Consider the following 14,732-nt stretch of genomic DNA (forward strand, 5'->3'; position numbering starts at 1 on the left):
TTATCTGAGGTGGAATCCTTGTCATATGTTTTCGTTGCTGTTGTCTTCTCGGGAGGTTTATTAGATTTTCAAAATAATTCAGTCAAAGAAGATAAAACTACAAGTCGAAACATACTCGCCATCTTTGGTTGTTGTCCTTTAAATAAGTTGTTAAAGGTGCCTGAACACAATGGTGTTTAGAGAATTCTGAAGTAGGCTTTACGTCCTTGTGAGAACAAGACAAATTGTCTGCTTCTTCTATCCGTTTCTAATGTTTGTAAAGATGGTTGAAAAATAAAAGTAAATGTTTTTCATAATTTAACTACACTGGCTGGAAACTATTTTATTGTATTATTTTCTAGAAAGATTTGTGTATTAAAATAAGCGGGAGAACCCAATGTCTTCCAAGTATCACCATTTGGAAAATGTGTTTTTCCTGAGTTGTAAAGTTGCATTCTGTTACTGCTTCCTGCAGAATATCTAATATATTAATTAACTATGCATGCCATTAAATTTCTACCATAAAGACAGGGTGAAATTGTTTAGGGATGATTATATTTAGGGATAGTATATTGTTCAATAATAGGATAGCATATTAATCTTTCAATTTTGAAAGTAAAATCAGACAGTCAGAACATGCGGATGCCAGAAGTGTTTATCTTTCTTGTGGATAGATCAATATACATAACAACGTAAAGGGGTCGTCCGCGTTTAATCACAATGTGAGTATTAATATACTGAAGTTGAAGGAAAGTTGGCTCCTGGTCAACACGACAGCACATTTTGGCGAACCTCACAGTTCGGGTTTAGTTCGAGTTTACAAAAGTTCATCACACAACCCACTGAACCTTAAGTGCCCTTTTTCTTTCATTCATTGTGGAGTTCTGTCATTCACCCTAGATTGTGACTATGATGACAGGTGAATCCGTGAGTATTGCTGCTTCCCCCATATTTGCACTTCCCATTGCTAAAAATAGATATTTACATTTTTGGTTGAGAAAAGTTAAACTGCAAATGGATCACATCAATTTTAATGTCGAGCTTGAATTATAATTAATTTTTAAAAGAAATTTAAAAATAGGCAAAAAGTTCCACGTCTTGCTGTGCAATTATATTAATTGACATTGACTACAGCGGGTTACAGGGAAAGGTCATTCCAATTTAATTTTCGGCTTTAACCTCCAATTTAAATACGCATCTTTGTCACAAATCTCTATGTATGCAAAACAGGACATTTTATTGCTATTTTCCTAATCCCATTTGTTGAGGTTGCCTCCAAAAACAAACGTTAACCTTTCCTTTTCTCCAAACTCCGGAGGGAATCTGTAAAGATGGATTGTGAGGCTTTGGTATAATACCATTGCCTTACATCTGATAAATGAAAGTGGATTCTTGTCAAATGATCTTGCTCCTAAAATTGGCAACAGTGTTACAATATAGTTTATGAAAAATATTTTCTTCACCTAGGTTTTTCCAAAAAAATGTATTCAAAATAGGAGAGAACCCAACCCAATGATTTACATAAGATCTTATCATGAGTACCTACAGCAAATTAAGTTGAATAACTTCCAGTACACTTATGTGCATATTTATGTGATTTAAAGTATGTTTCATTTGAGCTCACATCGTTTCTTAATGGAAGATATCACAATTACGACTACCGGGTAGGATTGGGTAGTCAGAGATCAATTTCAGCTCTCTCTTTCCCTCAAATGTTTTACCTGTGATTATTCATCCTGTTCAGGATATTAATAATTTGGGTGGAGACCACGACAGCGCAAACCGTACACAATATTTGGAAAGAGTGAACTCGGTGGGCCGAATGTCTTTTTCTCGTGCCAGGCTTTCTTTATGTTGTTATGTTTTATCAGTGCATGGGGGAAACATGCACCGAGCATACTCGAAACCAACCTGCTTGCTTTCTCATTACTCTCAAGAGAGGGAAATGCGGTTTATTTTTTGCAATGATTGAGACTATTAAAAACACATTATACCTTTTGTTTAGTTCTGTATAAGAATAAAAGTGGATCTATGTTTCGTACTTTAACGCCTAACATGAAGTGGAAACGCAGAGTTCGCCAAAGCAGCTGTTCGGTGTAGAGTCAGAACAAAGAGAAAACCACTGATGTGGATCCAGCTTGTTTGTTCTAACCGCTGAGTTTCGGAGAGAACTGCTGGTTTCCCTTAAACCTATAATTGTGGATATTTGAATCCCTTATTTTTTTCAATACAAAAGAGTATTTTAACATATAGGCGAACATTTAGTTCTAACCTCTGGGCTGTTCACAAACTGTGAGCATCAGTCGTAAACGAGATTTTTCCTGCCACATCTAGTACGAATGATAGATGCATAAAATCTTATTTTCGTCCTTAGTGCAGAACAGTTTAACCGCCTCAACTTGTCCTTGGATCCTGTAGTCATGTTATTGGTCAGAAACTGGTAACTAGCTGCTACAAAGCTAGTCTTATAATTGATAGCAACATAGTTTAATGTGAAAACTAATTTGTACTTATGTATTTCCACCTAGATCTTCATTCCAATGTGTACCTGTGTTATATTCTTTGTAAAAGGTAAAATATGTACAGAATAATGTTACCATGAAATACAAAAATGATTGTTAAATTTGGCAAATTACTTAAAATATACAGTGTAGTTGTAACCTCGCAAATCAGCATATTATAAAACAAACTGTCGAGTCTCAAAATTTAAAGAATAAAGGCGAAAGCTGATATAATTTTACATAGACATAACACTGATACAATGCAATTAATGGTCAATAGAGGAAGATCCGTGTAGGGATATAATATCATCACAGACGGTATAATTTCCTTGATTTTCTCCGGAATCTCCTTGGATTCCGCCGATAACTTTGCAATCCATTGGAAGGTCTTTCCTGTGTTCTCTTTTCTGTGATTACCACCCGCTCCCCCCCCCCCCCCATCCACCCCTTGATACCCCTTTCTTGTTTTCATAGTTTTTAAAGCAGCTAAGTTTTTATTACTACAGTTTTTCAGCATCCGTAAAGTCATATATCCTTATTTTAGACATTTATAAATTGCGTTTTGTTTTGATAGGATTTTAAATATGCACGGCGATTGAATTATTTGCTGATAGCCCGAAAACAAGTTAACTATATGACCTATAGAATTCTGAATCACTTTATATTTGCAGATATCCATAAGGTTTAAATTCAGAAATTAGATGTTTACATCGTTGAGCTTATTTCTTGAAAGAGCCGATGTGCTACGTGTAACCGAGATGTAATAGTACAAACACAATCTAATGCAAATTTTACAGAAGCTAAAGCTAACATAGGTTATTGCGGATAGAGTGACAATTGTAGAGAAAGATGAATGTTGCGTTGATTGCTTTCATCTGACTAAATCAAATAGTTTTATGCTTTTTTAACTCACATTTGATTAAAGAAAGAAATACATTTTAAAGTTGTCATTCTACAATTAATTCAACGTAAAGCAAGAAAACCGTGGAAATTTCCAATGGGCCTGTTTTCCTCTCCGAGTAGGCTACCAATCATTCAAACTTTCTATCGATTGTTACCGAGAACTGGCGCCGATAAGATCGAACAGATCGTTAAAGGGCTTGTTTAGAGTTCCGGCCTGAACAGATTTTCTGAACGGTTTCGTTTACCTTCTATTGAAACTTGGTTTACCTCTTTAGTTGTACCAAGCAAGTCAGTATAGATTATGCTGCATTCATCCGTTTACAGTTAAAAAAAGTTTCCATGAGTAAAGACAGCAAACTGGTACAGAAGCAAGGGAGAATATGTGCTGAGTGATTAAACAGAACATGAAACGTTTCCCAACAAACTGCAATATTTTTCTCACGTCTAAAACGGATGTTTCATTATGACCTGCACCATTTTACAGAAACAATTGCCATTCCTTCAACAAAAGACTGTAATAGTTTTGCCAAAGTCGTGAACTGTATATCATATATTAATTGTGAGCTATCTAATCAACTGATGGTTCCAATAAACACGTTCTCAGGTTCCACAGACATTATAGTTTTTAAGATAGGAGCATTCCAACTTTTCCTGACACAGATTCACTTTGTCCCTGTTTCCTCTTGTGGCAGTCTCATTCACCTACAGTTAACAAAATACAAATCGTGTGTGTGTATTATAAAACATCGTAATACTAACAAATTATTGATTTTCTTGCAATCTCGTAGTTTAATCTTCAGCACCATGGAATGTTTAATAGTCTATATATATCTATATTACACTATAAAAACATTCAAAGGCAAAGCGTGACTACAGCACAAGTACTGCGGGTAAAGGGCCGCTGAAAGTAAAGAATTAACAACACGCCTCCACTTTGGGAAAATATCCCGACCCCACGTGTCACTAGCGTCTGTTCCCCTGCTGGGTCCTTTGCTGTCTCTGGGAATACCGATCGCAGATTAATGAAACTAGCCTGTTTGTTCTCAAAATCGGAGTTTTAAAAACACTATAAATTTAAGCTGCGAATAGTTGAGGCTCCAACCCGTCTCTCAAAACTAAGACAATAAAGGAGCGGCGTTAAAGATTAAACCACGAGATTCCAATAAAATCGATAATTGGATAAAAAAAACAATTTTTCTGATTGATTGTGAAATGCTTCACAAACGTTCATTGATGCATTGTTTCTGAATCCATAAACAGCGTGTTTAGTAGTTCATCTGTATAACACGAATTTTCTATATTTCATGAACAAGCAGAAACTTCACACAATACCAAAATCCAAACACGACATTTTCTATTAAGATAAGCAGTAATCTGTATTCAATCATTTGATTCTGTCGATTTTTTTCTGGGCAGAAAGTGTGAGCAGGCGGGGTTATCCCTGCCTTTTGATTTGAAATCCAAGACGGGCTCATTCTACTCTGAAGAAGGGGACAGTGTCACAAATGTGGAGTCATTAAAAAAATCCAGTTTACAGATTGTTGTGTGTAAAATTGGTAATTTACAAAGATTATATAACTAGGATTGTCATTTTTAGTAAGTGCTGGGAACAGTGTATTTGTTTTTTTTTTGTTATTTTCATTACAAATATAACGTTTTTGCATTGTGTTTGTTAAGCATGACAGCCCAGCGAATCTATGCACCTAATATTTTGTGAACAGGACGCCCAGTTTGCATTTTGGATTCCCGTTTTTTTAAAGGCACGCCACCGCGAGCATTTACTGTCTCTTGATTGCAGCAATGACCAGGTTAGCCCATAAACCTATTCACACCTAACAATAGGGATTCTCTCAACAATTAACAAGAAACAACATAATAAAGTCGTTTACAAAGAGCTGACTATTTACGATAAATTATCCAGTCTTTAGGAGAGCAGTGCGTAATTTCACACGCTTTATAAGTAAACTGGGTTTCAGGGGCGCACACGCATCCTAGCTGGACGGTCACCCCTCCTCTTATTTTTAACCAAACCCCTTCCACAACATTCCGATGCTGTACTTTTTGAATCAAAAAGTATAATTGTTGTAAAAATTTTTTTGAGCAGATCTAAATGTTTTAACTGCTATAGTTCATATTATTCAGACATCCAATAAAGCTTTTATTTTAATTATAATGTCTAACCATGATTTAAAAAACCCCTTTGAAGATTAAAAATGTGGGTTTGAAACGGTAAAATTGAAAGTTTTTTTAAATCGGCGTTATTAACTGTCGAATTTCATTAACTCCGAACAGGAGGAATCCAGAGCATCTGCTGATACGTAGATTGCTGTGATTTGGTTTAATTTGCGCTGTTTTAGGGTGCTTTTGGAGCAGCAAGCTAGCAACACAAAAGAGAACTGGACAACCCTGCTTAACAGCGAAATTAACATGTGAACTGCAGGAAAGAGAGGGCAAATTGCTAACCACACACAGATTCGCCATCTTTAATGGAGTTTAATTCCAGTTTATTCCTTAGCATGCTGCTGCTTAATATTGTGGAGTAAAATGTCAGAGGAGCGTATGTTATAAATCACACTAAAAGGAAGATCTGTTCCGCCTAAACTAATGAGGTAGTCACAAATTCAGTAAACACTAGTTCTAACTGAATAACAACAAAGACCTTGGGATCAGTGGAGCAATATGGCGGAAATTTTAAGCATTTCCTACAGGATATAAGAAAATATATCTACTCTTGTTTTGTTTATTTCAAAAGCGTGTTTACGATAATTACCATCAATAATTTGAACCCAGCTTTTATACACATATATTTATATACAAATAATTATATATATATATATCATTATATGGAAGACAAAACCTTTACGTTAACGTGTAATCTCTTCAACTAACCAGCTAAACAATGTAGCCCATTCATTATATTTGCTGTGGAACATAGGCATTTGCAGTTTCGCAGATCATACCAGTTTTAGAAACTATAAAATAAGTGGCACTGACCCTGAAAATGGCCTTTGTTTGCAAACACAGCTGTTGCAATCTTTACATTGCAAACTAAGGTATGCGCAGGAGAGAATTAAATACGAAGGATGGTGTAAGGAGAAACCCAAGCATCTGGAGGGGCAAGCAGCCTTGTTTTGAAACTGTCAGTCCACTAAACCCCTATTGTGAGAGCCTCATGCAAAAATTTACCAGCCTTTACTGCATTAGTTTCAGGCCGCCTCAAAGTTAAAACAGAGCTAAAACAAAGATGAAACATGTTAAAACAGACCAAAAATGCATTAGCAGAACAATAAGAAAAAACTTTTATAACGTAGAAGAGGACAACAACAATGATTTTAACATTTTTGAAAAGAATCGAGATCACTCGTTACAACTGTGTGAATTCAATGTTCATACAAGACTATGTTGTTGCTTCAACATCAAAATGCATTTAACTACATCACCCATATGAATATACTTAAAACATTGTTTGACCTTCTGAACAACTCTTTACAAACGTAGAGATACCTGCTTTCATTAAATTATGGCTGCCTGGTGAATAATTACTGAGTCTTTATGGTAAATGACACAAAATGTAGTTGTTTTGCTGAAAGTAACGTTGGTAGGATGGTTTTTTCATAGCTAATTTGTACAGTATTTCAAATGGTTTTTAATCAGTGCTTGACCAATGAAAACACTCTTTTTAAAACCAAGACTCTTAGGATAAATCATTGCAATATAGACTGCTAATAAGTCACATATGTCAACAATGGCAAAGTGCTCTACAGTTAGCAGCACATTAACTTAAATAAGCAATGTGTCATGCATTTTTGCTGGTTGAAAATTTCGCTCTATTTATGTACATGGATTAGGAATAAGATCGCTGTGGATTACAATAGGTTATAGTAAAAGCTTCTGCTTTACCCATTATAGTAAGCCGTTTCTAAAAAACATGTACATTAATGGAGTATGAGAAGCATGGAGGATAGTATTGAAAGCTGAAATTACCCACTGTCTGGTTCGAATATCGAGTGACCTTGGGAGATATAACAACAAGGGACTGGTCTGTGGTGATAGGGGGATTCGAATTGGTATCCACTGACACTACTTAGCAGCACCGTTAGTTACTAGTGTAGTTTATTCTGTACGTTTTGATTCACACGTTATGTAGCAATTCTATAAATATTTGAATTTAAGCCATGAGAGTACACAGAAAGATGTACAGAAGATTGTGACAATAAAAGTAAAATGACAACTTTCATTTTATGTTACTGTTATTCACGTGGTTGCTATTTTTGTAATTATCTTATATTGCCAAACCTGGTTATGCATAACCTGAAAAATAAATTCATGAACACCAGCATGTTTTCTCATTCCCACCTTTCCAAAGACCTAGACACTCTTGTGTGTGCAAAGCACGAACGTAACATATTTTCTAAATCGTTAACTTTTTTGTATTTCCCTTTGATTCAGTTTTACAAAGTTTACAACATTTTAATTTTAAACAACCATGCTTATCTTGCATATCTCAGAGAACTAAAACGCTCTCAGTGTGTGCAAAATACCTAATTAACATATTGTTTGCCAATCCATTTAATTGTCATTCTTAAATTAAAATGCCAAGTGAATTTACCCCTTGCACTTCACATATTGTGTAAATCTAATAACATTAGATTCTAGAAAAATGAAACAAATGTAATCAAGCTACATCTACATCATTTGTGTTTCTTTTAAATGCAAGGCTAAATTATATAATATTAACAGTGCAAACTCTCTAGACTTTCTGGAGTAAGCTCCTGGCTACAGTAAATAAAAAATGTCTTACCCAAATCTTTGCAATGCAGCTTGTATTTTCGAGTTTCTGCTTTTATTGTGTAAATGTAAATATGGTTGACTGATTGTCATTTGCAGTATTCCTGGTATGTTCGGTGAACGTTTGCTATCTACATCACATGCAGAATTAGTTTAGCTTCGTGCTGTTTTGTAAGGCCTAAAAGCTGTAAGTTGCATGGTGGGCCACGTGCCTGTATTATTTCTTCATTGTCTTCAAATTAAATGTTAAAATCTAATGGTCACAAAAATTAAAGATCCCTGACTGTTGATTGATTCTGCTTCGTATTCACTCTTAATTAGCGATTTTTAAATTTTATCTTAGTTACTTGTGTGCAAGTCTGTATAAAGTTAGGTCAGATGAAAACATTTATGAAACATCAGCACTATAACTAGGGTTAATTTTGTAGTTATTCTCAGAGTTCCAGTGGTAAGCATTTAAAGCAATTATTTTACGTTTAAGAACTAAAGACAACAAAGCTTTGAAATCAGTAACCTTCTTGCGCTTATCTATCTAAACATCAATGATAGGGACTCTTTCAAGATAAAAGCTTATTTTATATAGAATGACCGCCATATTGACTCAGATGAAAGTACATTTTTTCCTTTTTTAAGTTAAACACACATTCATACTTTGCCACCGATCCAATACAGTATAATCAATTACTCAGGCAAAACATCAAGTCATTTGCGATTTAAAACTGTAGTGCATAAATTTAATGGCTCATTTCTAACATTTCACTATGTCGACTTCTGACGTACATTTTTCAGTAACCTTGTGGAGGTACTAGCTTATAATTTGCACATTGAAATAATTTTATTTAAGTGTTCGAAAACAACCGTAAAACAACCTCAAAGTGACATTAGTAGTTCAGAAAGTGTACTGTGGAATGCCTCGGTCAGTAGATAGCAGTGTTTGGTAAATCAAAAGAATAATCCACGCGAAAGGTTTTAGGTCTTTAAAACATTATTCCAATATGAAATTTCGCTGTATGTCGAGACTTAATATCCGGTCATGGCTCACGACAAAGAAAACAGGAAAGTACTGTTTTTTTAATATAAATTTGCACAAGCTGAAGTTTCCTTATCCAAAATATCATTTTCATAAGTTAAATCGTCTGAATTTATGGCTAGGCGGGAGAGGTATTGCAGCACCACCCATCTGCCATTTCCACACGGGATGGGCCTTCTGAGGTGCTTCGGGATCCTTAGTAGAGTTCAGTGAATACGCAGGGCACAAATCCCCATCGTTGCCAATAATTAGTGACGGTGGAGAGGGAAAATTTGCCATGAAATTAAATGGCCTTTTCACCGTAGATGCTACACCATTGGCTACTCGTTTACGTTTATTTGTACCAGCAAATTCTTCTAGTGTTCCTTCATGCACATCTGTTTTACCTGTAATACGCGGATTCTCTGATTTCACAATTGGTTTGACTGATGAGCTTTGCAAAGTGTGCTGTTTCCCCAACACTAAAGTCCTGTAATTCCTTCTTATTCTTGCACCATTTCGAAATTCGCAGTCCTCTAATACTGGAATGTTTAAAGTGCGTTGAAGGTCTTCGCTTCGTCTGGATACATTTTGGGAAGTGGTGGCTTTTTCAAAGCACACATAGCTTTCCTTTGCTTTTGTCGAAAAACAGTCTCGTATTTTATTTTCACTTAAAGTGGTCACTGCTTGCTTCGATACATTGCACGCATACTTGATTTTCTTTCTAGGCTGTGGACTCACATATCCGTACTCTTCCTCACAGCTATTTTCTTCTAATTTTACTGTAATATTGTGCATAATTGCTTGCCCCATGTCTGCATCGTCACTCTGGATTTGGACGGCGGGGCCCAGACTGCTGTCCGTGTTTAAACTCTGGAAAGCTGAGGACAGTGCGATGAAATTGCCGATTTTCGATTCTTTTTCTACATTTACTGCTAATGGAGAATCATTGTCTGTGGGCTCGGAAACTATTGTCACATTGTTTTCTTCTGCACAGTGTGATATAGATGCTCCAAGGCATTTCTTTGACTCTGTTAATGTTCTTTGTTGTGGAAACTCGGTGTTTCCCTTTGGGCTAGGTGCAGGGCCCCCTTCTTTAGCACAGTTAATTGTCGATTCAGTCCTCTTTAGATAATGTGAAATTTCAGAGTGTGGGAATGCGATCTCAGATATCCTATCATTATTTATCTCGGCAAAGCAACTTCCATAGCCAGTTGAGCAGCACACATTATGTGACTTAATAGTCCAGTTTTGCTCGTTTCTCTTAACAATAGTCGCGGACTTTAAATTACAATGCGAAGTTTTCCCTTCTAGGAGATCGCTATCGGCTGTTTCATACACTACATTATTGTTTTTGGCTTGGAACTGGTAGTGGAAACTCGGCTGCGTTAAGACGAGAGGTTTGCTGCAGATGCTCGAGAAACTGGTGCGCCTGAATCGTATGCTTTGAACCGAAACTTGGCTGGAAACGGAGCTAGAATCAGATTCGGACGAGCTGTCTTCGTCACTGGCCGAGGTTACGTCGGAGGATTCGGACACCGAGTCCTCCTCTTCTTCGTCCGAAGAAACCGAGTTGCTGGAACTCGACAAACTTGACCCAAAGTCCGAGTCGTTGTCTGCGCGATCAGAGAAGGAGCTCGACTCAGAATCGCTGCTGCAGCTTTCTTGCAAGGGCCCCTGGTTACAATGCAGTCCGCTGGCAAGATGAAATTTATTCAAGCGCTGATCCCCTCCTTTAGTTTTGCAAGATTTAGGAGCAGCTGCCGCCAGCAAGACTCGCTTTGCAGTGCTTGAACTCCCCAAATGTTTTTGAGTGATTTCACACGAACTTTTGCGCCTGAAATAATACGTCAAACCGGTAGCGTTTTGAGACTTAGGGTAATAGGCGATGGCGGATTGGTAAAATACGGGATGCCTGCAAATCATGCTCCGAAATAAGGAGTGATTTGAGTGAAATGCTACACAGTTACTTGATATTTCCGCAGTTTCATAGTTTTGAGGGGTTTTGCAATGTGATCGGACCATTTCAGTGTAACTGTGGCTGGTAAATTTGCTGTAGAATTGAGGTAGATTGGAGGCCGGTAGCGAGCTGCTGTCTCCTTGCAAAGCCTTGCTCATTCCAGCCAAAGGCTGGGGCTTTCCATTCAAACTCAACCAAACTTTGTTCTCTTTCAAAAAACTTGCGTAGCGATCAGTGGGGTTTTTCTCCTGTTTGAGTTCGGTTGCTAACAAGGTTCTGTTTATTTTTCTCCTCTTTGTCTTAAGAACTCGCTCAGTTTTGCACGAAGTGTACAGGGCTTCCACGTCTTCACGAGAAATTAGAGTGCATTTAGCTGCATGAAAAGCAATAGAATTTATTGCCTTGAGTTTTCTTAATTCTTCCAAATCGCAGTGATGTTTCTCTACGTTTAGATGGTCCATCCTTTTGTGTACGGTTGTCCTGGGTATATTTTTCAGCAGATTAGTGAATACTTGGGAAAGCGCAAACATTTGTTTCCCCTTAATTATAAGATAACCAAGTCTCACGCCATCCACCTCTTCATAACCCGACTCCAAGTCTCCCATTTCGCCACCTAAATTATGTCCCACATTCGCTGGAAAAAAACATCGACTGCGCAATTCGACATTCCTCATGGCATCCTGTTTAAAAACACATATAATTATTGTTTCTGGTACAGCTGATTACAAAAACTTTGGGATATATTTAATACATAACATATGGTATAGTAAAATATATATAATTTTTTTAAAAATCAGCATCGCGTGCTTAATTTCCAGGTTATGCGCATTGCTATACCTGCAATCTTTAATTTTTCCAAATATTCATGGATATACTGTACTGTATAAGAGAGAATGAAAGGAGAGAGAGAGAGAAATGCAGCTGCTATTCCCGCCGCTGCTTCTCCCACAAATAAGATGACAGAGTGAAGTGAGCTCGTCGGGAGACACCTTCATCAATTAATTCCCCTAAAGCCAGCTCTGATTGGATGCCACTGACAGGTGATGCAATAAAAATTGATATTCCACCCCCTTCCAAAAATCCCCCACTAATTAGCATACCCTTATACTCCCACCCTCTTGCTGAAGTAAATACAGTTAGTATGCAAATCTTTAATATATACACCCCCGACAAAACATCATCCAAAAAAGCGCTTCAGCAGCCGCAAGCTACCTGGGTTATTTTATGTATTTATTTTTTATGCCTTCCTACGTTGTAGATATAAATGTACATAAAAGAAGTCTGCACTTAATAGTTTTATACTTGACCTTCTACGTTGTTTAGGTCACCCAGTGCTATAGATTCAAAATATCTTATGCAGATATTATATGTATATATATAATATAATATTTATTTGAAGAAAGACAGTCTCCTGCTTTACCAGAGGCTTTCGGCGGCATTTATTCCTTTAAGTCAAAAGTTCTAATCTTCTCTCATAAGAAAGATATGAATAATATTTTGTGGTTTTAATATAAAACATATTTCATCCTTAGGGGGAAAAAAATCACCTTTCCAGGTTCAGCGTAGAGTTTACACCATAGGCAAGTCAAGATTGAACGTTCTTAGGGAGACAAATTGAATTTTATTTCTTATATATTGTCTTATTGGCTTATCAACACGTGTTTAACAATTCGAAGGGGATAAAACACAGAATACACCAGTACAGAATAGAATTGTAAAAGTATGTAATCGTGCCTATAATATTTCCCTGTTTAACTGTTATTTGCAGAATGAATTAGCAATCTTGCTTGAGCACCGCGTACGACATTAATGTTGGGCGAGCGTCTACAACTAGCTAAATGCAACGCTTATTTTCCCATTCTTCAAAACGTATAAACTGCGTCCACAGAATGAAGCCATTAACGGGCAACCACGTATAATCTGGAACTTTCTAATTGTAGTAATTGAAAGCCATTGCAGAATATATTCATTTTTTTTAAATACTGATTTTAAAATCGCGTTACACGTTTCCGAAAGAGGAAAATTGGCCTTCAAAAGATGCAGTTTTAAATGCTAGCATGCAACTCCCCCTCTCACACATACAAAGATCTCCGTGTGATAAATATGGTATAGCAACAGTCCCTCACAGAATAAGACTAGTGAACTTCCTCGCAGTTCATGCAGCAGATTAGCATAACATCTACAGCAAGGATCATAAACATGGATCTCATAATACTGTATGCCCCATGTAACTACACATATATATATAGTAAATTAAAGTCAAATTAACAAGTTTCTCTCTGCTGCTGGATGAAAGCAGGGTAAATGATCACACGTATTTTGTGCTTTTCGCAGAAATCCGTTTTCACAATGGCCACCCCGCTATAGGAGAAGCAGGTATCTGGAAACTGCCATGAAGGCGTCCGCTGCAACGTTAAACTTTATATATTTTACTGCGTTGAAGAAAAAGCAACGCCGAAGAGAGATTGAATATCTTAATAATTTAAGCTTCTTGAAGCTCTTCTGAGCGGGCAGTTAAGCATAAAGGGAGTCGATTTCTGGCAGCGTGTAAAAATCTTGCACGGCAGTTGAGCGCTTTGACTAGGTATATATCTAAGAAGGAGAAGCCTTGTGCACAACTGCCAAGCACTATTCTTAAAGTGCAATACCAAACATGTTACAACGTAGGTCGCCAGAAAAGGTCTATATACAAACTTTTAAGCAATCCGAGAGAAAGTCTGAAAATTAGTGACACCCAGTGCAGATTAGGCGGAGCAGAAGCGTTATTTGCGGCGCAACAGTACTAACTGCAGAAAGGGGCGATGGGTTACCGAAGCGATGAAAGGGAGCTAGTTATTTCTACAATCAAACTTCATTTAATGGTCAATGCACTAGACAACGCATCATTGCAGTTATTGCTGACGACAAGCAGATCTTTAATGCTTCTTTATTAGCCTTCAGCTTAAACGGTTCTTGGTTTGTATGAATTCTTAGGTTCACAGTATCATAAAATGTGTCAAAGCACAGACTCATTCACAATAGTTGTGCTTCGCCCAAGTATAGGTCATCTTTACAGCTCAGTCTTCATCCCCATAAAGATATCTTGATTGTTATTAAAGGAATTCTGGATTACGATTTGCACAATATGCTGCAACAGACTCAACAAAAAATATAGACAGTAATTCTACGCACATACGATTTTTGCCATTATTTAGTATTCTGCACAGACAGTACAATGGGCTGATCATCAAATCGCTTTAAATTTATGCTAGCTGATGTAATGTATAAAACTGGATTATGGGGACCATAAGGGCAAAAACATGTAATGGCCGTTCATTTGGGGCTCGCAAGGCATTTGGGGAACTACTGTAAATACTAAAATGAGATCAGCGAAGGCGTATTTAATAATTTCTACTTATAATTCACAAAATTACTGAATAATTACTGTCATTACTTGCATTTTATACAATCATTTTTTGCTGTTTAATTCTGCCATCAGTTGTTTTTGTCACCATCAATATTTGACAGAAAATGACAGGTCGCTCTTGCACATCACTAAACGTCGTATATCCAAGGCTGTTTAGGAACAAGGGGGTTGAATCTGAAGAGAAGC

At 36.9% G+C, this 14,732-nt stretch overlaps 1 protein-coding gene across 1 annotated transcript; it reads right to left on the reverse strand.

Moving 5' to 3' along the window:
• Positions 1-8,062: 8,062 nt before the first annotated feature.
• On the reverse strand, positions 8,063-11,883 carry skida1 (SKI/DACH domain containing 1). The gene has a single exon (XM_067998995.1). The coding sequence runs from the start codon at positions 11,812-11,814 to the stop codon at positions 9,292-9,294; it is 2,523 nt and encodes an 840-aa protein (XP_067855096.1). The 5' UTR covers positions 11,815-11,883; the 3' UTR covers positions 8,063-9,291.
• Between the last annotated feature and the right edge of the window lie 2,849 nt (positions 11,884-14,732).

The sequence above is a fragment of the Heptranchias perlo genome, chromosome 2, assembly GCF_035084215.1.
Source record: "Heptranchias perlo isolate sHepPer1 chromosome 2, sHepPer1.hap1, whole genome shotgun sequence".
NCBI classification, from domain to species: domain Eukaryota; kingdom Metazoa; phylum Chordata; class Chondrichthyes; order Hexanchiformes; family Hexanchidae; genus Heptranchias; species Heptranchias perlo.

Coding starts and splice junctions, on each gene's coding strand:
- skida1 (XM_067998995.1), bottom strand. CDS start 11,814: ATGAGGAATGTCGAATTGCGCAGTCGATGTTTTTTTCCAGCGAATGTG.